We start from the raw sequence: 26,945 nt of genomic DNA on the forward strand, positions 1-26,945 counted from the left end.
CCTGTCCTTTCGCCACTGCCTCTTGCTGGTCAGTTGCAGAAGCCTCACAAAGGAGAAAGATATTTTTTTCAGTGATTTTAGAATTGTTTACCCTCATATAGACAAACTGGATTCCTGACAAAAACAAATAATGCTGTTTTCCCCATTTACAGCAAACAGTTTAGTTAATTGACGGGATTTTCTTTGATTTTGAAAATCTTAGTAATTTTGAAAAGGCTGTATGTGCATGTGGTAAAACGTTAAAGTGATATCAAAGGATAATGCTTTCATACTATGAAGATTGCTGTTTTCTTATGTTTGTTCGTATAAACTTTGATCAGCTAAGGAAATTCCCAGCTATTAGCAGCTTAAGATTCTGTTTATATCCTAATGGGAGTTGAATATCATCAAACGCTTTTCCTGAAATTATTCCTATGATGTGACTTTTCTTTTTAATCAATTAACATGTTAAATGATATTTATACTTTTTCTCTGTTAACCACTCTTGACTTCTAGGCTCGAATCCAAGTTGGCCATGGTATGTCATCACGGCTGCATTTGATTTTATGTGACACTTCAGATTCTCTTGGCTTCACCTCTGGGGTCCTGGCTCTAAGATGGCTGTCAATGGTCGCTGCCTCCTAGTAGTTATGCCCCTGTACAATCCCCTCTCCTTTTCTGGGAAACCAGACTGAGACCTATTTATTCCTTAAGGTTAGTGTAAAACACTCTGGATGTGGTGTTATCCTTGTGGGACGATGTTGATTTCTGCTTAATTTTTTTTAGGAGCTTTTGGACTATTTCTCTTACTATTTCTTTTAGGGTTGGTTTAAGTCCATTATATTTTCCTAGGAACTAGCCTATTGCTTCTAATATTTCAGCTAATAATTTTCAGTATTCTTAGCAGCAATTAAATTAACAGGTATGAATTTCTTGAGTTTAGGTATTTACCCCACAAGTTTGAAGGAAACTACCAGTGTGTGCTGCTAGCTAACTGGTAGTAAGTGCTTGCTTTTGACAAAGGAAATGCAAGCAGCAAGCGAATATTGATTGATCAGCTGAGAAATGGCAGATTACGCCTTTTCCCTCTCAGATGTGTACTTGTAGACGTAACTTTATATTCCAAGTCATATGTCACAGTATATTGTTTGCTTAGTATTATATCTCCCAGTTGGAATGATGGAATAAAAACCAATATTTTTTGAAACTAGACTCGTGTTTTCTAGAAGCAGTTACCTCTTAAAGAGGCTTCAACAAGGCTGGCTTCTCTCTGGTGTGTGGCCAGGATTGGACCTAGCCATGCCCTCCAACTTCTCTACAAGTCCCTGCTTTGAGTCTGGTCCACAGGGAGCAGTGACAACAGTCCCCAGAGACTCTTAAATCACAGTGATGGTGAGTTTATATTACGTGTGAAACTGTTTTGTTTTCCCCACACCTGAGGCAAACAACCGCCTTAAATAAGCAGACTTCCCCAAGTGGTATTTGCATGTATTTTGCCATAACATGGTTGGCTGCCTCACACGGTCAGTCAGATTATCCTTGGTCATTATTCTCATTACTTGACTGTTTCCCAAATTTATCTCCCTGGTTACTAGGTTACTAGCTAGTTACCAGCTTAGGAGATGTTCAGTGTCTGGCTTGCTACTGTTTCTTATTTGGGATTTCCAGGCTACTCCTTGCTATTCTCTTGGCTCTCATTAAACTTCATGTATTTTACTCATTCACAGTCTTTAATTCATTCATAAACAAACATTTACTAGTGTCTGTGATATGCCAGGCAGTGTGCTGGGCCAGGGATTCAGAATCGGTAAGACAAACTTCCTGCTCTCAAGGAGAAGATCCACGTGATATGTACCTCATCTCCATCAGCGATTATCATCTGCATGTTAGAGGCTTAGCGGAGAAATTTTTAAATTTTGTTGTTCTGTTTCATTTTTTAATGCTGATTCTTTCCTCCTACTTTCAGATATTCTGGTGGGCCCAGCATCTGTACTTTTAAATCTCCGATGTACGTGGATTGTAATGAGCATCCTGGGCTGAGAGTCACAATGTGTTCCTCTGTAGCATCTGTGGGTGTGCAGAAACGGGGCATATCCCACCCCCTAACTACCGAGGCAGTGGAGATGATGCCCTAGCTGACTCTGGGAGGATGGTTAGGAATTCACCAGATGGAAAAGGAGTTAAACCCACTCCAGGCGCAAGAAGAGACTGTGCAGACATAGATAACACAGAGATGTCTCATTTGGAGAGTTTTGGGAGTAAGACATTTTACCCTTTGCTTAAAACTCTGTGTACACACGGGGAGGTGGACTGAGATAGGACTGAAGAAGCCAGCCGTGGCCAGATGAACAAAGGTCCTGCATTCCTATCCTGAGTTGTTTTGGTTTTATCCTGGGGATGAGTGAGTGGTTGGAGGGAGTTTAGCAATGGAAGAACGTTACAAGGTCCACGTTTACCAGGCTTTGCTTTGTGACTGAGTAGGAGATTCCCTGGATGAGGCCAGCCAACGATATGATCAAACACTTTAGAAGTTTATTGCAAGAATTAGGAGAAACCTCCAAGGGTTTGCCCCTCTTCTGAACATACCCCATGACACTCTTCTTTGCCTTCATCTGACACTTTTTGTTGCATTAATTCTCCCACACATGGTCTTCTGAAGTTTACCTTCCATTCTCTGATTCCTCTTTCAGTCATTGGTTTCATTTCCTTTTACTATCTGCTTCCTGGAAACACAAATGATTCCTGTTGTGACATATGGGAACTATTTGCAACATCCTGTATCTGCCATCACCTCGAGCTTAGTGAATACATAATTTAGTAATGGGTAGAAAGATGTGCCTGTCTTTTTTGTGGTTACAATCATCTCTGTAGCATTTTTGCTACTACAGTGGAAGTGTGTTGGGAGGCATGGAAGGAAATATTTATCCTTTGTGAGGCTGACACAACATGCCAAGTTATTTCAGGAGGCCCCTTGGGATCCAAGCAAGCATGCTACTGGTGTAATTTGGAATCACCAGATCTGCTCCATGCTCTGGGTTCATGATTTAATTGCTTGGGCGAGATTCTTCCCCACCCTGAGCTTCTGTTTCCACATCTGTAAAGTGGGAATTAAAATAATCCCAACACTGTTTATCTGATTGGGTTGTCTGGAGGATCAATTAAGAGGGACGTGAAAGGACTTTAGAAATTCTTCACCACTGTAGAGATCTCAGTGGTTAGTTTATGGGGAAGAGACACTCTGGGATGGAGTAGAAAGTGAGCATCCATGAGGAAGTCTCCTCCTCCTCTTCTCTATGTGTAAAGTCTATGGATGTGCTTCTTCTGCAGGGCAAGGGGACTTTCCGCATGGTGCAATGTGTGTGTCCGTCAGAAGGGACATTCCCCCCACCTCACCCCAGCCTTCATTGAGGGGCTTCTAGGGGGCCTCACCTTGTCTCTCTGTTGGGGCAGAGCACTGGTCACTACCTCCTCAGAAGGCCTGGGCTCTAGTGCTAGTGCTCTCTAGAATTCTGCGTGGCCTTGGGCAAGGCTGAGCTTGGATAAAGTTAACACGTTTTGCTCTAAGCTACAGGATCTAAATTTCAGTGCCAGCTATGCTGGCAATTAGTGATGAGACCTTGGATGGTCACTTAACCTTTCTGTGCCAGGGTTTGCTTGTCTATCAAATAGGGATCACAATGAGACCTATCGCATAGGATCGTTGGGTGGATTGAACCAGTTCACGCAGACCAAGTACTCAGAACAATATATATTATCTCTCACTGACTGAGGTTAGGTCTTGTTCTGTGTGAGTGTGTATGTGTGCAGTGTGTGGTGTGCTTCTTTTTCTGCAGTACCAGTTGAGAGATCACTCTAGAATTTATAATTGAGGGCCTAAATGGGTGGTTGCCTTCTCCTGGGTCCATCCTACTACATCTTCGCTCTCCTACTTGTCCCCTAGGACTGGTCTGAGAGGCCCTGGGGGACCCTAAATGACAGGAAGGATAATAAAGGAGGAGGAAGGAGGGTTTAAACCGCAAGAGATACAGAGGCTGAGAGAGGCAGACAGTGAAGGGGACTTGTGGTTGGGATGATGTCTCTTAGGTTGATTCTCGTCAATTTCCTTCAAAGACAGATGAGGACAGAAGCCAAGGCATGCTCAAGTTCACACACTTCCGATGTGTCAAGTCCTGTTGATTCTATTGTCTTCCTATCTTTAAAAGGAGGGGAGAGTTTAAGGAAAGAAAGAAGGGTCAACTGCATCCAACACTGCTGCTTTGTAGCATGTGTCCTGATTTATAACTCAATATTTCTTTGTGTGGTTATTTGTTTAGCATCTCTATCCTCCATGCCTTCCTGAGGGCAGGGATCCTGATTCTTTTATATTCAGTCTTGGTCGCTGGTCTGAACACAGCAGGCATGGAGCCCAACCAACATACCATGTCACTGGGGAGAGGTGCCCCCACCTCCAGGGCTGAGAGAGAATGTCCAAGCACCTACCACGTTCCTCACCATTCTCCCACCTACAATGAAGCCTAGCCACCTAAACTTAGCTAACACCTGGTTACCCCAAGTTGGCAAGATCAAGGTTAGCCCTACTGAGAAGAATGGGGGCTCAAGAGCTGAGTTACAGACACATAATCTTGTTTTCATTTCTTTGTACACTCCAGACTGTGACCTGTGAAACTTGAATCAAACGCCCAAATTATGCCTCCCCATACCAGGAGCAATTTGCTTGGCCGGTGGAAGTCAGGACTGGCTTCCCAAAGAGGAGCCATATGGCCTAACGATATGAAAGGATGGGATTGTCAGACTGATGGTGATCTCTGCGTCACTGAGTCCCTGACAACCTGTCCATCTGTACTGATATTGAGCCTAGTGCTTCCCTGAATGCTAGTTGAGCTTCAACTTTGACCGATAGCTGAGGAGACTGAGAAAGCAGATAAGGCATTCTCTGTTAATGAGGACACTACGTTTTTTCATAACTGTATAATTACTTTGACTTGTCTGTACTGTAATTATCTATTAATTTGTCTCTATCTTCAACCTGAATAATGTCTGGGTCTTGGTCATATTTTTACCCTATTTGGAACAGAGCTTTGAAAGTACACGAGGAGCCCATTAGTACACAAACACGTAGATGAAAGACACAGGGTATGTGGGGTGTTTTTCCAACACGCAGTGTCTTCCTTCAGACAGTCAGCACAACTGTTGGTATGGGAATCTCTTCATGTTAGGTGATCCCTTCTGTGGAATGAAGGCGCACAAAGATCATGCTTTCCGTTATTTCCTCTTGCAGAGCAAGGCCATTCGAACTGGGTAGCACATGGTGCTGGCTACATTTTAGTCCTAAGGAATGATTAGCCTCTCGCCCTTGATATACATCCCCACCAGCTGGACCAGGCCCTGAGGTGACTAAGGGCAGGCAGAGGGTCATATTAGGGTTAGTTACAAAATCACTGTAGCTGAGCATGCATTTTGGAGGAAGATGAATGCATATTAGTTTTCACGGAGGTTTTGTTTCCAAGAAGAAGAATGGCTTTGTGTTTAGATGAAGGAATTAAATTGTCCATAGGTATCAGATGTTGCTCCAAGTCTTTCCTTCTTTGGATGTATACTGTGTACTTCTCTGGCTGGGAGCATAGAGGGCAGATCCTACCCAACAACACCCTTAGATCTTCTTGACTTGCGTCTGTCTTTGTTCCTGCTGAGAATCAGGTGGGACCCTTGTTCTGGAAGACCCATGGGATAGCTGCTGTGGGAATCCCCATGGTGATAGGAACAAGAATTCTCACCAGTTTGCTCTTTCAGCCTTGGGTCTCATTAGTCCCCATAGTGGCCCTTACCAGGAAATGGCAAACATTGAATGTTGGTGTCTCAGAGCAGCAGCAGCCTTTTCAGTCTCCCCTCCTATCAGCTTATTTATACTCTGTTGTGATCAACTGCTGTTGGGAAGCCGCTTGCTGTCACTGAACCTCAGTTTCTACAACTGTAAACGGGGGGTAGTAGCATGACCCTGTTTACCACTGCCCAGGGAAGGCAAAAAAAAGGGGCTGGGGGCTAGAAACAAAGTGGAATTCCTGGGACTTTCTACCTTCCTTTTCCTGGAGCTCTCTTTCCAGCTTCCCATGTCTGTCCTTTGTTAGTATTCCAGCTTGCAGCCACTTCTCTCCTTAATTCCCTCTCCGTAACGCTCCATTATCCCAGAGATTCCAGAGGTAATCCATGTTCTGAGCACAGTTATGTGTCTGTCTTATCCACTGGGATGCTGCTCCTGAAGAAGTGGACTGTATGGCTTCTAGCCCACAGCCAGCAGGATACCTATGTAAAACATTCACTCGCTTGTCCTGGGATCAATGCACAAGTGAGCAGATGTATTTGTGCATTGCACACTTTCCAGTGGCAGCTATGGATTTTGCCAGGTGCCTCCTTGAATAAACTGCAACCCGAAGTGCTTAACGAAGTGTCATGGTATAAATTTGGGGTTGCACAAGAATGTCCCAAGTAAATAAAAGGAGGCAGTGAGATACTTTACCAATGAGACATCCACCTTCTCAGGCCGCTGGCACGCAGCCCTGGGGACTTTCAGGTCGGATAATTGGAAAGAGTTGGTGAGCGGAGCGTGTCACTTTCTGCAGAAGGGCTGAAAGTCAGAAGGGATAAAGAGAGCAGGAAATCCACAAACACTGCTTAAATGTCTCTGCTTCTGTCAACTTTAGAGTTTCATTTTCCATATAACCCATCATTTCTCAGGCCAAGCAGACACAGAACCTGGGTCAGAGTGGCAGTGATGAGCTGGTGCAACTTCCAGATGCTCAGCCCTTGGATCTTTCCCATCAGGTGTGTGGTGGGGGGCTTACAGGTGACCATCACTGCTACTGCAGGCTTTCTCCTTATAGTTCCTCACCACCAATTAGAAATTCCCCCACTGGTCAAAAAGCAGGAAGCCATCTGCTCTGACCACTTTGCACCAGAGAAAAAGGTCATGTCATCTTTCTGTGGTCCTGGGTGCTACGTGTGACCCGTGGTGACATCTTTGGTGGCTAAAGTGGTTGGGGTCCTTTTGGCCATCCAAGCTGCTTTCTCCTCTTCACTCCCTTCACATCCGTTGTTCTTGGACATTGATCTTTCCAGGGAGAGAGGGCCATTCTGTGGTGAAGGATCTGTCTAACTGGCTGTCTACTGGCAGGACCCTCTGAGGGGCTGGACAGGAAGCAGCATGAATTGATACCACGTGCTACAGCCATCACCACCTTGTCCATTTCCTACCTCTCCGTCAGGTGCCCTCTTGACAATAGAATATGATGGACCAGCCTAAACATGCAATGATGGTGGTCGAGGCATAGCCAGGCCCTCCTGTTGTATTAACTATCCCGGAAGACAGTGTGGCCACCAATGAGCCACAGAGAAAGGACACGCAGGGGGCCCAGCATTTCCATCTCTACCAACTCAACTCCAATAATCTTTCTGGATGTCCCCTCTGCACAAGGCACTCTGTTAGAATATAACAGTGATTAATACCCACACTGTGCCCTTGAGAATCTCTCAGTATAATAGGGGAACTAAGTGTGAAAATCAACAATGATGCTGGAGGGCAGAGAGGACAATAATAGAATTGCGGGGGACAGAAGATGCCCAGAGGAGGAAGTGGTTATAACTGTTCAAGGAGGTTGGTGAGGAAAGACTCTAACTGAGGGGGTTCTGCCTCTGCTGGGTTTTAAAGGATGAGTAGGAGCCTTCTGGGGAGTCCAGGTGCATTTCTGGGCAGAGGAAACTGCATGGGTAAGATCTGTAGATCTAGCTTGTTGGAAGGAGTTCAAGCACTTTGGAGTGCATGCAGCCATGGAGCCAAGTGCAGATCAGAGACTGAAGGCCACTGGCTTTACTTGAGTTTCTGTAACCTTTGGGCTTACTGATAACACTGATTGAGTTGTTTATTTATTTCTCACAGAACAGGAACTCAAAGGATGTCAAACTGGGAGTTCCCATGATGCTGTGCCAGGGTGGAGATGGTACCTGCAGATGGAGCCCAGCTGGCCCTTCTACTGGCTGCAGCTCCAGCCCCACCCCCTTCCGAACATATAAATCTTCCAGCCTCAGTGACTCACTGCTTGGCTGGAAGGGAAGCTCTGTACCCACAGGCCTGGGAACAGCGGCACCGACTGCTGAAAGGAAAATCAGAGGAGAGAATCTCAGCAGGAAAGTGGCCATGGACCTGATCCCAACCTTTTCCATGGAAACCTGGGTTCTCCTGGCTACCAGCCTAGTGCTCGTCTATCTGTGAGTAACTGTCCAGGCTTGTGTCCTCTGTAACTTTGGACTTGAAATGCTAATCAGCCCCCCTTTCCCTTACCGGTTTTGAAGATTAAAAGAGTTAATGAAGGGGAAGTTGCTTACTGTTGGGTGCCACAAACACACGAGGGGTTCTTATTGATCTCATCCAGATCTGCCAAAGGAGTAACCCTCCCACTCCCAATTTCTGTGCTTAGCGGGTTTTAGTGACACTACTTGCTTCTTGGAATGACCTTCTGATTGACCACCAGTGTGGATGTGGACTAACCAAGCAGAATTTAGCAGAGACAGATTAAAAACAACAGACCCCTGGGCATTGGGGTCCTCACCCCCTTCCCAAGGTCTGAGGATCCCAGAGGCAGGAGGAAGTGGCTTGGGTTTTTGTCTCATTATCTTCGACTTCCAGGTTCTTTATCAGCTGCAGCAGAAATGTAGAAGGAATGGCCCCTGTGTCACTCAGGTGGCTCCCGCTTTCTTCCTCCCCACCACTAGGGATCATTTACACAAGGCACCTGGGGCACTCAGAGTTTGCAGGTGGGCTGGAGATTGCTCTGCCCTTCTCCTCAGACTCAGTTCTTCTCTCTTTTCTGTGCCCCTTCCCTGGGAATCCCCTTTTAAGAATCGACTTCCCTATCGTGTAATATGCAGAACTGTTTATCCCTAAATGAGAATCTTTAGAGCAGAGGAGATCTGGCAGAAATCTTCAATTTGTATTCTTCTTTTCACTTTTTCCTTCCATTCTCTGGGAGGGTTAGCATCAGTATAGAGATTTCTTTTCCCTCTGATATGATATCTGCAGGCAGCCTGCAAAGGCACGAGCCTGAAAAACCAATTTGGATTTTAAATATTTTTTCCCTTTAAGTTACAGTACAGGAGGATGAATCAAAACCATCCGGCAGAGAATTCCTTTCAGTGGTGGGATTCCTGGTATCATGGAGCAGGTTGGGAGAGGAGTTATTTTCTATGTGTGAGCAGCAAAGGGCCCTCCTTGTCTCATTTGACCTCTGTCTCAATCTCACTTTCTGAGAGTAGGAAACCATGGACACAGATGTGAGCATAGGAAATAGAATCTGGGTTTAATTCATTGAAAGAAATGTTAGGAATTATGGGTATTTTGGCAACATATTTGCTGACTGATGACATTTTAAAGTTAATTGATGTGCTTTAATTTCATTCTAGTTAATAGTAGATTTTTTCTGAGGAAGATCAGCCCTGAGCTAACATCTGCCACCAATCCTCCTCTTTTTGCTGAGGAAGACTGGCTCTGAGCTAACATCCGTGCCCATCTTCCTCCACTTCATATGTGGGACACCTGCCACAGCATGGCTTGACAAGTGGTGCATAGGTCTGCACCCAGGATCCAAACCAGCAAACCTTGGGCTGCCGAAGCGGAACATGCCACTAGGCCAGCTCCAATTCTAGATGTTTTATTTAGATGAGACTATTTCCAGTATATACTTTCTGAGAGACAAAAGAAGCCTATTGATTCAGTATTTGTGACTAGAAAAGTGCATAAATAACCTCTTCTTTGTAGGATAAAGCCAAGAGTATGAATCTAGAGTCCAAATATATACTTCTATGATACAGACAGTATACATTTTTTTTTGGGTGGGAAGATTTGCCCTGCTGCCAATCCTCCTTTTTTTTCTGAGGAAGATTGGCCCTGAGCTAACATCTGTGCTCGTCTTCCTCTATTTTATATGTGGGACACCTGCCACAGCCCGGCTTGATAAGCGGTGCATAGCTCCGTCCCTGAGATCAGAACCAGCAAGCTCTGGGGCACAGAAGTGGAGCGCATGAACTTAACCACTACACCAGTGGGCCGGCCCCATGTATACATATTTTTAAACACCCCTGTTGAGCAGGTTCTTTTAATCTCTCAGTGCAGGTGAGTAAGTGGGACTATGAGCCAGTGAAGATATGAGAGTCCTCCAGGTAGGAGTCAGGAGGAAGTGGGAGAATATTCCTCACCCCTCAGAACAGAGATTCTCCTCAGTTCTGGTCCCACAGGTGGGCCCTCACAGGAGCAGAGTTAGCATCTCATCTGCTTGAAGCATGGAGATAAGGACACCATCTAAGTCACTCTGTGTGTGGTCTGCCTGGCAGTAGGACTGTCACTAGATAGTGTCACCACTGGACAAACAACAGTGTACCTTAGAGACAATGGTGCAGCCAAGAATCAGTTGCTGTAGACACCGCCCTCCTTATGCCAACGCAGTGTGAATGTAATAAAAATGATTGGCTTTATTGTGAGCCCTTCATTTGTACCACAAGCCTAATTACTCTACCACAGAGAGGGAAGCTGGAAAGAAACCTAAGAATTCACCAGCCCACCCTCTGCCGTGATTTGGAACCATGAGAGTTTAGACGCCAGCCGAGATCTTTTCTTGGGACCAATACTGCTGACACACTCACTCAATTGGTTGTCCTTGCTTTCTCATGTAACACACTGAAAGTTCAGAAGCAGAAATTGGTTTAATTGATTTGCCATGGTTGTGATGACAAAGGAAGGACCTGGGGTGGGCCTAACTCAGGCCACCCCTGTTTTGGCAGTTGGTGCACATGCTTCTACCAACTGTTCTGGACGAAGGCTCCAAATGCTCAGCTGGGCCTAGTTGACGTGCCTCTGCAGGGTCCTTCAAACAAAGGTCCTTTCCTGCAATTTTGGGGGTTTATTTTATCACATAAGATTTTCTGGATTTATACAGAATATTTGGAACTTGTACTGCCTTAAAGGCTAACTTCCAAAGAAGAGGAGACAAGGTATTAATTCAACTCTCTGGGACATTTTATGGTTACCCATTGTATGTTGCATAAGGCACGTTTTGGTATCAACAGGAAGGTACGTGAAGTTGGGAAGGCCATCAATCTTTTAGCTGAAATCTGTTGTAGGGCATGTTGAACTGATTCTAGATACCATACTTTTGAGCCATACTTTCCTAATTTGCCTCTATAGGGTTAGCCTTGTAAGCCTAGCAGCTTCGTGGTTAAAATGGTTTTCAGCTGCCTCTTCCCTCAGCCTCTTTTGTTCCTCCCCTCTGCCACCTCTCAGTAACCCTGGGGTGGGAAGACTTGCAAGGATCCAGAAGCCCTAGTTGTGAGATCCCATACATGACACATGGAAGATGAGTTGCAAGCAGCCCTGCCATAGGGAGCACCGACCTTAATGGGTTTCTGAGATGTTTGATGCGCAGAGACAGTAAACTAACTGCTTCATGACTGACCATTTGGAAAAAAAAATTGTGTACCTGGCAGGTGAGTGCCACAGGTGGGGAATCAGATGCCACGAGAGGAAGAATGGTCCGGGAGTGGATTCTTTAGTCTTGGTCCCTTTATACAGTATCATTCAGGAAAGATATGGGTCAGTCACCCTTGTCTTTAGCTCAAATCAACCACATTGCCTGACAACAGAGACTTGGGCGAGACTGAAAGATGCTCACATTTCTATGAGGCCGATGAAAGCGTTGAACACAGTCTTCATTCTATTGAAACAAGAACCCTGGCTGCTCCAAGGCCCGTCTGAAGATAGATTTAAGAAGGACCAAACCCTAAACTGGGGCCAGTGCATAGGGGAAGGAAAAGCATAAAAGTCTTCGAATAAACTGTAAGAACAATGTCACAGTGGGGTCTCGGTAACTCTTATGTTATTGAGTAGATGCAGTTATGCAAAATCCCATCAGAGCAGAAAAATTTTTTCCCCTTTCTACCTAGAATGAGATTCTCCAAGTCATGGGAAAGTCAATTTACTAAATGGACATGAATGAATTCCCTGGAAGGATTCCAGCCTGGACCTCTCAGGAGCACTCTAATTTGGAAACATTTTTCAAGTATTCATTGTAGGATGGGACCATGGAGACTTCAGCTGCTTTTAGCTACTCATCATTCCATTTTGCGGGTCTCACAGTGGAGGAGGGAAAGGAGAGGAGGAGTGAATGTAATCACTGCCTTTGGAGTTGCTGTTATTATTTATCTCCTACATGTTAACTCCCTTTCTTGACCGTTCCAGTTCTGAGTCAGGGACGGGCCAGCCGCAGCACCTACTCCACAATCCCTGTGACCTGGCTTTCTCTTTCACCTTATAGATATGGGACCTATACACATGGACTTTTTAAGAAGCTGGGAATTCCTGGGCCAACACCTCTGCCTTTTTTTGGAAATGTTCTGTCCTACCGTAAGGTGAGTGTTGTTTGAAGTCCCTCTTTGCTTTTTATGGCTGCAAATTCCAGCTTAGATTCCTAGTAAAACTGCTCCTCTTCAGCAGGAAGTTCTGAGGCCTCACACATCCCACTAATGGCATCATAGGCCCCACCCGGCACATGGCCAGGTTTACCCCAGGGATCTCTTGTCAGCTGTCAGGAGTCTCATGTTTTGCCTCAGTACGACAGCCCAGTTCTCTGGCTTATTCAGCACAGGACTTGATGTTCCAACTTGTGAGCATTGTGAAGAGGGTGTTCTTTCTTCCAGATGCAGATTCCTAGGAAGGCACAGTTGTACTGAGTATTAGGAGAAAAGAATGAAGGGAGTTCCCAGTAGCTCATTCAGCTGTGTACACTAGAGTCAGACTCCCCTGTTTGAGCTTAAGCTCTGGGCAGCTTTTTTTCTTTTCCTTCCTCCTGGGTGGTTTATTTTTGCTGAGGAAGATTAGACCTGAGCTAACATCTGTTGTCAATCTTCCTCTTTTTGTATGTGAGCCACCACCACAGCATGGCCACCGACAGACGAGTGGTGTAGTTCTGCCCCCAGGAACCAAACCCAGGCGATCACAGTGGAGTGCCCTGAACTTAACCATTAAGCCACTGGTGTTGGTGCCCTCCCGGGTAGTTTTAAAACTTCAGTTTACTAGTCAGTGCCAGTATTCACCATCAGGTGTTTGCACATACTTGAATTCTCTCAAGAACTGCTAAACCCTGCAGTTATACCCACTGCTCTATTCCACCTTTGCTACCCATGGTAACTTTTGGGATTTGGGAGATGGAACAAGAGCTTCCTGCTTCACGTCTCTTCCTTCAAAGGAGGCTCCCTATGGATAAGTCTGAATAGAGAGTGGATATAACTGAGACAAGGTGGTGCTTGTGTATTGACATTAAATTTTTAACTACTTATTGAGTTGTATGGTTTTTTTTTTTTGAACAAATGCAGACTCACTTTTATAAAACCACTAGAAGGGAGATGATTTGACAGCATTATTAAAAATTTAATATAAGTGAACGGATTATAGTAGGTGATGCCTGGACTCTGAGCTTTGGTGGAGCCTTTGTGGTTCATCCAGCTGTGATGCCTCTCCCAGGGCCTGGCCACTGGATGGAAGGTTCCAAGCTCAGGTCCAGAAGGCCAGCAGGCAGAACCATGCATGCAGGCTGCCCTCCGCCTCAGATTTCCTTTCCTGCAGACCTGAGGCTTGCTTCTCAGATCCCAATTCTCCCACCAGGGGCCTTCAGTGTCTAAGTCCTGCCGAAGAACTTTCACATATTTTTCTCTAGAAAAGCAATAATTTCCTTTCTACATTTTGCAGATTAACTCCTTAGCAGATGCATCCCAAGACCCACATTTCTGGGACCTTTCTTTGCATTGTCAAAGCATCATAACTGAAACTTAGTGAGGAGGAGATTTTTTGTTTAAGTTACAGAGTTGAAATCTCAGAGCAAGTGTTTTAATTTCCTCTGTCCTTTGTGGAGTGATGGCTTCTCCCATCCTTTCCATGGTGAGCTGGAAAACTGGAAGGCAAGTCTGCTTTGTCATTGATTCATTCACTCACTCACTTTTTCACTTAACAAACATGGCTTAGTCTTATTTAAATCTGCTAGTCTAAAAAAGGCCCCTGGTGACTTAAACTTCCTAATTCTGCTAGAGTTCTAGAGAGGGCTCATGAGATAAATGAAAAGGTTGCTTAATAGGAGATCAAAGTGTGTGCAGGCCATTCTCGCTTTCCCTCAGCTTCAGTTTTCTCACATGTCCATTGAGGTAATAAGTCAGAGGGTTATTTGATTTCAGAGACAACACATGCACCAATGGAAACACTTAAGAGGACTTACTTAATATTCATAGACATGGATAAGTCATTTAGTGTCTATGATACTTGGAGAAAATTCAAAATTAAATTCTCCTTGTCAAATAGCTCCTTTATTTTCCCTCCTTTCCCCTAAGACGCCTTTCCAATAAGAGCTTCCCTTCAATGAAAGACAGTAAGACTGATTTTATGGGATTTGAGTCATTTTTGTTCCAATTATAGGTATGGTTCAATACATTTAGATTAGCAATCTAATTTTGTTTCTCCCTGCAGGGTATTTCGAATTTTGACAGGAAATGTTTTAAAAAGTATGGGAAAATGTGGGGGTGAGTATTCTGGAAACTTCCATTGGATAGACTTGTTGTTATGATGATGGCCTCACCGTGTGTAAGACAGTCTCAGTCCAGAGCCACTTTTAGCAATTTTAGAAATAGGGGAATGAAATCATTCATAATCCTACTATCACTTTTTGAGCATTCCAAATCTTTATCCATTTGTAGACACCTTTTCACATATTTGTGATCAGTAAATCTACAATTTTCATCTAATTATATGTCATACGCATTTGTCATGTTTTTGATACATCTTCAAAATTATAATTTTTCATGACTGGGTGGACTTTCCTTAATTAATCATTGTTTTGTTCTAGAAAATTTAAATTGCCTTCAATTATTCACTAACCTGCCTTTATTTTTATAATGAAATATTTTAAATGCGGAAAAAATTATGGGGAATTGTACAGGGAATACCCACGTACACACCACCTAGACTTAGCAAATATTCTAATATTATTTCCAACCGTGATCTCTAGGGTTATGGATTATGTGACATAAGGATGAAAGTCTGGACTCCCAGGTGTGGCTCCAGCTCTAGAATCTGGCTTATTAAATTTATTCAGCTCTGTTTTCCCAACAGGGTTTATGATGGTAGAAGGCCTGTGTTGGCTATCACAGACCCAGACATGATCAAAACAGTACTAGTGAAAGAATGTTATTCTGTCTTCACAAACCGGCGGGTAGGCATTAATTTCTTTTAATTTAAAATTTTATTTATTACATTTTTATTTAGAAATAATTATAGGTTCACAGGAAAAGGGGAGGTGCCATGTCATGTGCCCTTCATCCTGCTTTCCCCATTGGTAATAACTTGCGTAGCTATAGCACAGTATCAAAGCAGGAAATTGACATTGGTACTATCCACTGAGCTTATTCAGGTTTCATCAGTTTTCTGTGCGCTCATTTGTGTGTGTATGTGTTGCTCTATGAAAATTTATCATGTATGTAGATTTTTGTAACAACACCACAATCAAGGTACAGAACTGTTCCATCACCACAAGGCTCCCTCTTACTTCTCTTTTATTGTCACAGTGTGTAGCTTGTATTTTCCTATTCTCAGGTCTTTTGCAGGGCTAACAGTTTTTTCTGATGAGGCCAATTTATTAATTTTTCCTTTTATGTGTTGTGACTTTGGCGTCAAGTCTGGAAACTTCACCTAGCCCTAGGTCCCAAAGATTTTCTCCTATTTTTTCCCCAAACATTATATAATTTTATGTTTTACCTTTAAGTCCTTAATCCATTTTGTGTCAATTTTTGTGTAAGGTGTGAAGTTTAGGTCAAGGTTCATTTTTTTGCCTATGGATGTCTAATTGCTCCAGCACCATTTGTGGAAAGTCTATCTTTCCTCCATTGAATAGCTTTTGCACCACTGTCAAGAATCGGTTGGACCTATTTGTGTGTATCTATTTCCCATTCTCTGTTCTGTTCAATGATCTATAGGTTTATCCCTCCACCAGTACCACACAGTATTGATTACTGTACCTATGGAGTAAATCTTAACATTGTGTAGAATGCTTCTTGTCATTTATTTTTTTTTCAGAATTGTGTTAGCTATCCTAGGTCATTTGCTTTTCCATACAAATTTAGAATAAGCTTATCTATGTTTACAAAAAAAAATTGCTGAGGTTTTCATAATATCTAAAGATCAATTTGGGGAAAATCCGTATCTTTACTAGGTTAAGACTTTCAATCCATGAACACAGTATACCTCTCCATTTATTTAGATTTCCTTTGATTCCTTTCATCAACATTTTGTAGTTCTCAACGTAGAGATTCCATACATGATTTGTTAAATTTAGATGTAAAGTATTTCATTTTCTTTGGAGTGATTGTTAATGGTATTATGTTTTTAAAGTATTTTCACAAATCCGTTGTTATTATATAGAAATGTGGTTGATTTTTGTGTGTTGATCTTGCATCCTACATCCTTGCTAAGCTGATTTATTAGTTATAGAAGGTTTTCTTTTTATGTTCCTTGAGATTTTCTACATTGAAATTATGCCATCCAAAAATTGGGACACTTCTATTTTTTCTTTTGAATCTATATGCCTTTTCTGTCTTTTTCTTGCCTTACTTCACCAGCTAGGACTTCCAGTATAATGTTGAATAAGAATAGTGAGAGTGGATATTTTCCCTTTCTCATTATATTGGGAGGAAGAATTTATTCATTCACCATTTAAAAATTTTTACTTACTTATTTTGGACAAATAAAAAATGTATACGTTTAAGATGTACAGTATGATGTTTTGATATATGAATACATTGTGAAACGATTACCACAAATGAATTACCATATCCATCACCTCTCATAGTTACCTTTTCTCGTGTGTGTGGTAAGAACACTTAAGATCTACTCTCTCAGCAAATTTAAAGTATACAGTACAGTATTGTTAACTATAGTCACCATGCTGTACATTGGATCTCCAGAACTGACTTATCTGATAACCAAATGTTTTTACCCTTTGAACAATACTTCCCCTTCCCGCCGACCCCCAGCCTCTGAACCATCATTGTACTCTCTGTTACCATCAGTTTGACTTTTCGTTTTTAGACTCCACCTATGAGTGAGACCGTGTGATATTGGTCCTTCTGTGTCTGACTTAATTTTCTTAGTACGTTGTCCTCTAGGTTTATCCATGTTGTCACAAATGGAAGGGTGTTTTTTTTTTTAAGCCTGAATAATATTCCACTGTATATTCACCGTATATTCCACTGTATATAGACATATATATACACACATATTTATATATACAGATATGCACACACGCACACATATATATATATACACACATATTTTCTTTATCCATTCATCTGTCCATTTACATTTAAAGTAGTCATTGATTGAAAGGACTCATTATCGACATTTTGTTAATCTGGGTGCTTTGCAGATCCTCTGTTCCTTCTTTCTCTCTTCTTCCCTTTTTCCTTTCTGAGTTGATGCTTTTCTATAATGGTGTGCTTTGGTTCCTTTCTCTTTACCCATGCCATCGCTACGATAGGTTTTTACTTCGTGTTTACCATGAGGCTTCCATAAAACGCCTTAAAGATTTAACAGTCTAATTTAGGCTGATAACAATCTAACTTTGTTCTTACTCAGAAATTCAGTGCTTTTACTCCCCCTGACATTTTATGTTTTTGATGTCACCATTTACGTCTTTTTATATTGTGCATCCATTAACAAATTACTTTAGCTATAGTCATCTTTAATTCTTCTCTGTTAACATTTGCCCTAGAGTTCTAAGTGATTTGCACACCACCATTACGATATTACTGTGTTCTGAATTTGACCATATATTTGTATCTACCAGTGAGCTTTATGCTTTCACGTTACTAGTTAAGGTCCTTTCTTTTTAGCTTGAAGAACTCCCTTTAGCGTTTCTTCTGAGACAGGTCTGGTGGTGATGAACTCTTTCTGCTTTTGTTTGTCTGGAAATGCCTTTATTGCTCCCACATTTTTGAAGGGTCACTTTTCCAGGTAGAGTATTGTTGGTTGCCAGATTTTTTCTTTCAGCGCTCTGAATACATCATTTTATTCTCTCCTGACTTTCACGGTTTCTGCTGAGAAATCCACTGATACCCTTGTTGGGGTTCTTTTGTAGCTCTTATTGCATTTCTTAGTTTAGTCTTTGTATTCTTCAGCTATAAAATTTCTTCTTTTTTTGGTTCTTTTTTATGTTTTATATCTCTTTGTTGAACTTGTCATTTTTTTGGGTAATTTTTTTCTGATTTTGTTAAGCTGGTTTATATATGTTGTCTTGTAGCTCTCTGAGCTTCTTTAGAACAATTATTTCAAATTCTTTGTCATGCAATTTTGGGTCTCCATTTCTTTGGGGTCAGTTACCGGAAGTTGATTGTGTTCTTTGTGGTGTTACTTTTCCCTGAATCTTTGTGATCCCTGCAGACTTGCAATGGTGTCTGTGCATTTGAAGAAGCAGTTACCTCTTCTAGACTTTATGAACTAACTTTAGTAAGCAAAGACCTTCACTTGTGGTTTGGGGTACACTGTAGTGTGTTGTGGTTGTCACTCTGTTGGTGCTTGGTGCCAAGTATGGGGGTGTGTGGTGGCTCCATGTTCAGGCAGCCATGGCTGGCTCAGGCAGTGGGGGTTCACAATATCCTCAACTGCATTATCCTTGGCAGCAAGAGCTATGAAGTTTCCAGAGTGGCTTCAAAGGCTGTTGAGGTCTTCAGCAGCACCTCTTGCTCCAGCAGCAAGGGACTGAGAGGCAGCAGTGGTTGCCAGAGTTGGTGGTATGTGCACACTCGTCTGGGGGAGCTGACTGCAGGCACATGTACTGCCTTGGGGACTAGTGACTGGAGATGAGGCTGGCAGTGTGCAGGTGTGTGGCTGCAGGGGTTAGCTGTGGGCACACATGGCAGTGCAGTCCACTGACAGGAGTCAAGACGGGCTCCAGGCACCTGAACAGCTATGGAGGCCTGGGCTATTGTCATGCACACGCCTTGGCATGGAGAGTGGGGCTGGCTGCTGGTGCGGATCCCAGGGCTCTGGGAGTCACTGGTGGCACTGGCTAAAGCATCTTTGGTAGGAGAGGAGTGGGACAGGACAGGACTCAGGCAGCTGGAGTCTGCGAATGTGAAAACCTGTGAGGCTGTCGGAGCCCAAATCTGCAGGGTGTCTGCAGCATCTATGCTGGCTGTTGGTTTCCTCAGCAGCAAAGGCTTCTGGAGTCTTCTGCAGAATAGGCCAGAGAGAACCATAGTCACTCCCACCACATTGCTGTCACTGGCAATCTCTGCCCTTCTTTGTTCCTAGCTGTCTTAAGACGTGTCAGCTATGCCACTCTCTAGGTGTGGTGAAACCAAAGCAGATCATTTGCGCAGTGCCCTGAAAGGCTGGGGAAACTGATCACTTACCTGCTGTCCTATTCCCAGCAAGTAGAACTTTCTCAGGCTGCGGAGTGCCCTCTTGGCCCTAGCAGTGCTGGCCTGGGGGATCAGATGACTCCGGGAAAATGAAACTATTCTCCTTACCCATTTTGCACAGTTATTCTCAGGGTTTTTTTGCTCCGCTGCGTTGCTGAAGCATCTTGATTGGACTAATGAACTCTCCTAGATCTATTTTCATTTGTGGGTAGCTGTCTAGTTGTTGTTCTTGGAGGGTTGATGGAGGCTGGGGTCTTCTACTTGGCCATCTTGGTGAGGTCACTCCAGTCTTTCATCATTAAGGGTGATGTTAGCTGTAGGATTTTTTGTAGATGCTCCCTATGAAGTTGAAGAAATTTCCCTCTCTTCCTAGTTTTCGAGTTTTTATGGTGAATGGGTCTTGGAGGTATCCATTTAAAAACAAAATATAGTTTTGGAAGATGAAAGGAAGTCTTCAGCAGGTTGGCTTGGTTGGCAGTCTCAAGCTGAGAAATAGAATGATCTCTTTCTTTTCCTTTCTATCCCTAGCAGAAAAATGTAACGGAAAGGGATTTCCATGTGATCGTATCATTTCTTCGGAATAGCAAATAGATTATTAGTCTTTTAAGTATTAACTATTTTTTTAAAAAAATCACCATTTTTGGACATCCCTTTTCCAGGTTACTTTTGCTTTAGTTATATCTAAAGGCAAAACTGGTCTGAGGCAACACAGATATTGGCAAGGCTACCTGGCTATCTGTCACCAATCCCTTTGTATTCCGAGCAGCTTGGAGGATGTATTATGTCTTGTTCTTCTCATTCTCCTGGAAGAACAGTTTCCCTACCACATGGGTCATTTGCATTCAAAAGGAGATTGGAATATAAAGTGTGGAAACCACATCAGTGGCTGAATGCCTCCTCCACACTTACAGGAACCTAGACATTTGGGATAAATATATATTAAGCATCAATCATAGGGTCTGCTACTAAGTAGACAGTCACTAAATATTTGTTGAAAATTTATGCCAATTTTACAAATTTTCCACAGTTGTTGAGACATCCAAAACTCATGTAGGGCAAAATGTCTTTTGCTTTTGAGTCTAGCCTTTTCGTCCAGTGGGATTTATGAAAAGCGCCATCTCTCTGTCTGAGGATGAGGAATGGAAGAGAATACGAACGTTGCTGTCTCCAACCTTCACCAGTGGAAAGCTCAAGGAGGTGAGAAATTAAGAGGACTTTTAAATAGAAACGTAAAGAATGCATCTGGCATCAGGTAGAAAATAAGGTCATAGTCCCTTTTTAAGGAGTATTTTGCTGAATTTGAGCCTCCTAAAAATGCTGTTTTATCTTTATGTTCTAGAGGAGACATTATAAGAGTCATTATAAAATGTCACTTACTACTCCATGCTTGTGAAAGCAAGGCCCTTCTAAGACTGGAGTCTCTGCATTTAACTTCAGGTGGTGTTGTATTTTGTATTTAGATGTTCCCAATCATTGGCCAGTATGGAGATGTGTTGGTGAGGAACCTGAGGAAGGAAGCAGAGAAAGGCAAACCCGTCACCTTGAAAGAGTAAGTAGGAGTGCACCTGCTGGGATACTGACCTTGGTCACGAGATCCTCCAGCTGCCTGACACGGAGCTGAAATTCCCACAGTTGAGTCACTCTAGTGACCAAACAGAAGTAGGTGTGTGTTTTTACAACTCCAACGAGTCACCCAAGAAGATGTGGCTCACCCAAAAAAGCAGCACAACTAGGAGAGAAATCTTCTTCTGTGTGCATGAGCCAGGATTAATTGATCTGCTTAATTGTCACCTTGGATATTCTGGAAGACAAAAATACATAGTTTAGAGAGAAGACACAAGATCATATCAAAGATTTGAGAGTAAAGGGTATAGAATGGTGAGAGAGAAAGGCATTTGGTACGTATTGGTGGTCATGGGTGGGGCAGGACAGTTCCAATGTGAAACTTGGAACGCTTAAACCCCTTCACGATTTTGCTGGGCATACCAGCAAAATACTAAATACAAAGTCTTACCACCACTTCTCTTTCCTTCAGTCTCAGAGGAAAGAAGGCCCTGTACAGGCTTCGAGTGGGATGATCATATCATGTATTGTCTAAAGTGGGATATTTTTAATTATTCAGGAACTACAGTTGTAAACTTGGATTGTCCTTGGAAAAATGGGGACTTATGATCACTTAGCTGTGGGATCACCTAAATCAATGTTGGAATGATTTATTATTATTATGTTTTTAACTAGCAACATTCTTAGTTCTTAGATTTACCATGATGAGCACTCAGGACAATGTGAGATTACTGGAGTTGAGGAAGAGTGGGTCATTCAGGGGCCTTTGCAGGGGTGTAGAAAAGGAGGGATGACATTCCTGGCAACTCAGAACAGGGTGATGCTGTTCTGTAATACGCTAAAGAGGAATCAGCTTTGAGCATAGATACTGTGGTGAGGCAAGTTCCAGATCAATGTCATCTTTCTTGACTCTCCTGGGAAGAGTTAATTATTCCACCCTTTGTCCTGCTCCAACACAGTGCTTATAAAGGCACTATTGCCCATACTGAAAACATACTCCTGTAACTTGCCTATTATGGGTTTCTATTCCTGTATGACTCAGCTCTTTGAGCTCAGAGGTGGGTCTAACTTGCCTTAGTGTCCCCATCATCCCTAGCACAGGGCCAGCTGCATCATTGGAACCTGATAAACACCTCATGGGTGAGTGTGAGGTAACATAGGCTCTTCAGATGATCCAACAGAAGGTTCTGAAGGTGTGTGGCTCTTTACCTGTCTTGTCTGGGCATATGAATTTACATGCACTTCTTGCTGCTTGTGTTGGATAAGGAGAGTAAAGAGGTGCTGATTTTAATTTTTCATGTCTTTCTTTTTCACTCAGCATCTTTGGGGCCTACAGCATGGATGTGATTACTAGCACATCATTTGGAGTAAACATCGATTCCCTCAACAACCCGCAGGATCCCTTTGTGGAAAATAGCAACAAGCTCTTAAGATTTGATTTCCTCAATCCACTCATTCTTTTAATGGGTATGTGGACCAGTATTTTTCTTTTCCTTCCTACCTTGTTTCCTTCCTTCTTCCCACCCTCCCTCCTTTTTCCCCTTCCTTCCTGTTTTCCTTCTTTCTGTAACAGCTTTACTGAGATATGATTCAAATACCATATATTTCACCCATTTAAAACGTACAGTTCAGTTGCTTTTACAACCTAGGCATCCATGCACAGATGAATGGATAAAGTAAATGTGTTATAAATATGCAATGAAATACTATTCAGCCATAAAAAGGATGGAAATCCTGCCATTGCAACAAAGTGGATGAACCCTGAGGGCGATAAGCTAAGTGAAATAAGTCAGACAGAGAAAGGCAAATACTGTATGATTTCACTTATATGTGGAATCTGAAGGAAAAAACCAAACAACTAGAGATAAGATATCCTACCTGTCTTTACCACAGGCAGGGGTTGGGGTGGGGGAAATGGAGGAAGGTGGTCAAAAGGTACAAACTTTCAATTATAAGATAAATAAGTACTGAGGATGTAATGTATGGCATAATGTCTATAGCTAACACTGCCGCATGGTATAGTTTTAAGTTGCTAAGAATAGATCCTAATAGTTCTCATCACAAGGGAAATTTCTTTTTTGTGGATATAGGAGGTGATGGATGTTAATGAAACTTACTGTACTAGTCTTTTCACAATATATGTATATCAAGTTATTGTGCAGTATTCATAAACTTATATGATACTGTATGTCAATTATATTGAATGCAACTGAAAAAAAGATTTTTATTACATTCACATATATATTCAATCATCACTACAGCCAATTGTTAGAACATTTTTGTCAAGAGAGACCCTGTGCATTTTAACTACCACCTCCCACCTCCCTTAGACCTAAGCAACCGCCAATATACTTTCGGTCTGTCTAGATTTACCTAGCTTGGACAGTTCATATAGATGGAACCATACAATATGTGGTCTTTTGTGGCTGGCTTTCTTCATTTAGCATAGTGTTTTCAAGGTTCCCATGCTGAAACATATTTCAGTACTTCATTTCTTTTTATGGTCATATAGTTCCCTAGGGTTTCCATGAAGAAGATCATGTTATCTGGCAATAGAGTTTTACTTCTTCATTTCCTATGTGGATACCTTTTACTTCTTTTTCTTGCCTAATTGCCCAGGGTAGAACCTCTAGTTCAATGTTGAATAGAAGTGGTGAGGGAGGCATCCTTGCGTCGCTCTTAATCTTAGGGTAGAGCATGCAGTCTTCCCCTCTAAAGTACGGTGTTAGCTATGTTGTTTTGTGGATGCCCTTTATCACGTTGAGGAAATTCCCTTCTACTCTTAGGTGGCTGAAGTTTTTTAACACAGAAGGGTGTTGGATTTTGTGAAATGCTTTTTCTGCATCTATTGAGATGATCATGTGGTTTTTGTTTTTTATTCTGTTTACATGGTGAATTGCACAACTTTGCACTCCTGCAATAAACTCCACTTGGTTTTGGTGTGTACTTCTTTTTATATTTTGTTGAATTCAGTTTTCTAGAATTTTTTTGAGGATTTGTGCTTATGAAATGTTGTTCATAAGATATATTGGTGTGTAGTTTACTTTTCTTATGATACGTTTGTCTGGTTGTAGTACAAGTGTCACAGTGACCTTGCAGAATGAGTTTGGGTGTATTCCCTGCTGTTCTATTTTTTGGAAGAGGTTGTGAAAAATTGGTGTTAATTCATTTTTAAATATTTGGTATAATTCCCCATTAAACCATTTGGATCTGAGCTCTTCTTTGTGATTGGCTTCTTGATTACTAACTCAATCTTTTGACTTGTTATTTGTCTATGAAGATTGTCTTTTTTTAATTGAGATCACATTGGTTTATAACTTTAGATAAATTTCAGGTGTGCATCCTTATATTTTGACTTCTGTATAGAGTGCTTTGTGTTCACCACCAAAAGTCTAGATGCCATCCGTGACCATACACAAGCACCCCCTTTACCTCTTTTACCTTCCCCTCACCCCATTCTGGTAACACTACAGAGTGTATTTCTTTTTGAGTCAGTTCCTGTAGTTTGCGTCTTTCTAGGAAATTTTCTATTTCACCTAAGTTATTTAATTTATTGGTGTACAATTGTTCATAGTATTCCTTTGTAGTTCTTTTTATTTTATTTATTTTTTGCTGAGGAAGATTAGCTCTCAGCTAATACCTGTTGCCAGTCTCCTTCTTTCTTTTTGCTTGAGGAAGATTAGCCCTGAGCTAATCTGTGCTAATCTTCCTCCACTTTATATGTGGTTGGCTGCCACAGCATGGCTGAGGAGTGGTGTAGATCCACACTGGGGATCCGAACCTGTGAACCCATGTCGCTGAAGTGGAGCAAGCCCCACTTAAGCCCACTGCCATGGGGCTGGCCCCCCTCTTTTTATTTTTTTAATGTCAGTAGTAATGTCCCCTCTTTCATTCGTGATGCTCATAAGTTGAATCTTCACTCCTTTTTTCTTGGTCAATCTAGCTAAAGGTCTTTTCAAAGAATCAGCTTTTGGTTTCATTGATTTTTTTCTACTGTGTTTTATTCTCTATTTCCTTAGTTTTTACTCTTACCTTTATTGTTTCCTTTCTTCTGCTTGCCATAGTTTTTGTTTGCTTTTCTTTTTTCAGTGTGTTAAGGTGGAAAGTTAAGTTATTGGTTTGAGGTATTTGTTCTCTTTAAATGTAGAAATTTGTAGCCATAAAGTTTTCCCTCTGAGCACTGCTTTTGCTACATCCCGCAAGTTTTGGTATATTGTGTCTTTATTTTTATTTATCTCCAAGTAATTTCTATTACCCTTTTAATTTCTTCTTTGACCCATTGGTTATTTAGGAGTGCAATGTTCCATTGCCACATATTTGTGAGTTTCCCAATTTTCTTTCTGTTATTGATTTCTGATTTCATTTCATTGGGGTTAGAAGGCAGCTTGTCTTATTGCTATCCTAAGTCATATTTCTTGAACTGCATGGGTAATTAAAGCAGCAGACTATGGTCTGGATCACCCAAGGAGACTGTAGTGCAATGATAAAAGGCTGAGAACTCCAGCAATTTAATCCTGTTCCTTGAGTCACTCCAAACATGCAAAGAGCCACGGACCTCACTGCTATAGTGATGGCCCCTAAGTGTGGTGTTGCTCTTGTTCAGCCATTTGCTTGGAACTCTGAGCAAAGGTGATAGAGGGAATGGCTCCTCGTTGAGACTTCTGGTGTCTTTTACTCTTCTGATTGTTAGAGGAAATTATAATTGTCTCCAGGTAAAATTTACATTTTTATGTGCTTTCTTTTTTCTTTTCCCCTACAGTACTCTTTCCGTTTCTTCAGCCAATTTTTGAAGTATTAAATATCTCTCTGTTTCCAAAAAGTGCTATTGATTTTTTCACAAAATCTGTAAAAAGGATGAAAGAGAGTCGCCTCAAAGATAAAGACAAGGTAAAATGTGGGGTGGTTACATGAGGGTGTTCAGTTTTCATAATTTATTGAGCTGTACGCATGTGATTTGTGTAGTTCATTGTAAGTTTTTTCAGGTGGCAGAGATCTCTAGGGTTTAGAGCAGGAGACTTCTAACATTTCGGGGAAATGAAGCAGGAGAAAATTGGGGAGGGAGATAAGAAAGTGAGTCAGAGGACAATGTTTAAACCTTAATAATAGGGATGACTATTATTCTGTCACTGCGTGAATATTGTTGAGACAAAACTTTACCGCTTCCCTTCAATAAATTGTCAAAGGATAAAAATTTCTATTTAAAAATTACTTTACTTGGTATTATAATTCCCCCAGATCTCAGATTGGCAAAGAATCATTTCTATTCTAAGCCTCTTATTTTACACATTCCCCAATGGAAGCCCCCATCAGGTTACTTGTAGTGTAGAGTCTGTGTTAAATTGGTGACCTCTCCTGGTCTGGAGTGTGCAGGAGTATTCTTTGACATTGAGGCTGCAAGTTGGCTCACCCAGCTTTGCCTTCATGAGGCCTGGAGAGCAGCACTAGAATGTCTGCAGGTCAGGTAGACAGGGCTGGGTACTCCCAGTAACTTACTGAAGATTGTGTAGAGTTCTGGGAGTTTGGGACATTTGAAGACGTTCAGAGGAAAGCTGCTGATGAACTCTGCAAATGTCAGGGGATTAATATATGTGGCCATTCATTAAAAATTAAGGCTGGAGACAAAAAAATGGAATTGAAGTCAGGAACTTCCTTCTGAGCAAGTAGGCATGACAGGAGAGGGAGCAGGCAACTCTTTGGCTGAGAAAGTGTGTTCAAAAGCCAGAAATACTGAAGATCAGAGAGAGGGAGAGACAAAAAACTGTTGGGCATGAAGGCTGGATATCTCTTAGGGAGACGTCTTGCTGTCCCAGATTTGTAGCTGGTGGTTCTGTTCACTGGTGACTCAGGCAACACTAGTTAGACTTCTGGACTTAAAGGGGTCATATTTTCAGGAAAGCGGATAAGCA

General features: G+C 42.2%; 1 protein-coding gene across 8 annotated transcripts in view; it reads left to right on the forward strand.

The window, feature by feature from the left end:
- The first annotated feature begins 7,613 nt into the window (after positions 1-7,613).
- Positions 7,614-26,945, forward strand: part of LOC103542550 (cytochrome P450 3A12-like) — a 32,912-nt gene continuing 13,580 nt past the window's right edge. The window contains exons 1-9 of one of the 8 annotated variants that reach the window (XM_070567603.1): positions 7,614-7,740; positions 7,910-8,238; positions 12,333-12,426; positions 14,531-14,583; positions 15,173-15,272; positions 20,560-20,673; positions 20,937-21,025; positions 22,358-22,506; positions 25,799-25,926. In XM_070567603.1, the coding sequence (XP_070423704.1) occupies positions 7,946-8,238; positions 12,333-12,426; positions 14,531-14,583; positions 15,173-15,272; positions 20,560-20,673; positions 20,937-21,025; positions 22,358-22,506; positions 25,799-25,926 (1,020 nt within the window). In that variant the 5' untranslated portion in view covers positions 7,614-7,740; positions 7,910-7,945. Of the gene's footprint in view, positions 7,741-7,909; positions 8,239-10,805; positions 11,093-12,332; positions 12,427-14,530; positions 14,584-15,172; positions 15,273-20,559; positions 20,674-20,936; positions 21,026-22,357; positions 22,507-25,798; positions 25,927-26,945 lie in introns of those variants that run through there. The other 7 variants (XM_070567607.1, XM_070567608.1, XM_070567604.1 and 4 more) reach the window with 7 other exon arrangements.

The sequence above is a fragment of the Equus przewalskii genome, chromosome 12, assembly GCF_037783145.1.
Source record: "Equus przewalskii isolate Varuska chromosome 12, EquPr2, whole genome shotgun sequence".
Lineage (NCBI taxonomy): Eukaryota > Metazoa > Chordata > Mammalia > Perissodactyla > Equidae > Equus > Equus przewalskii.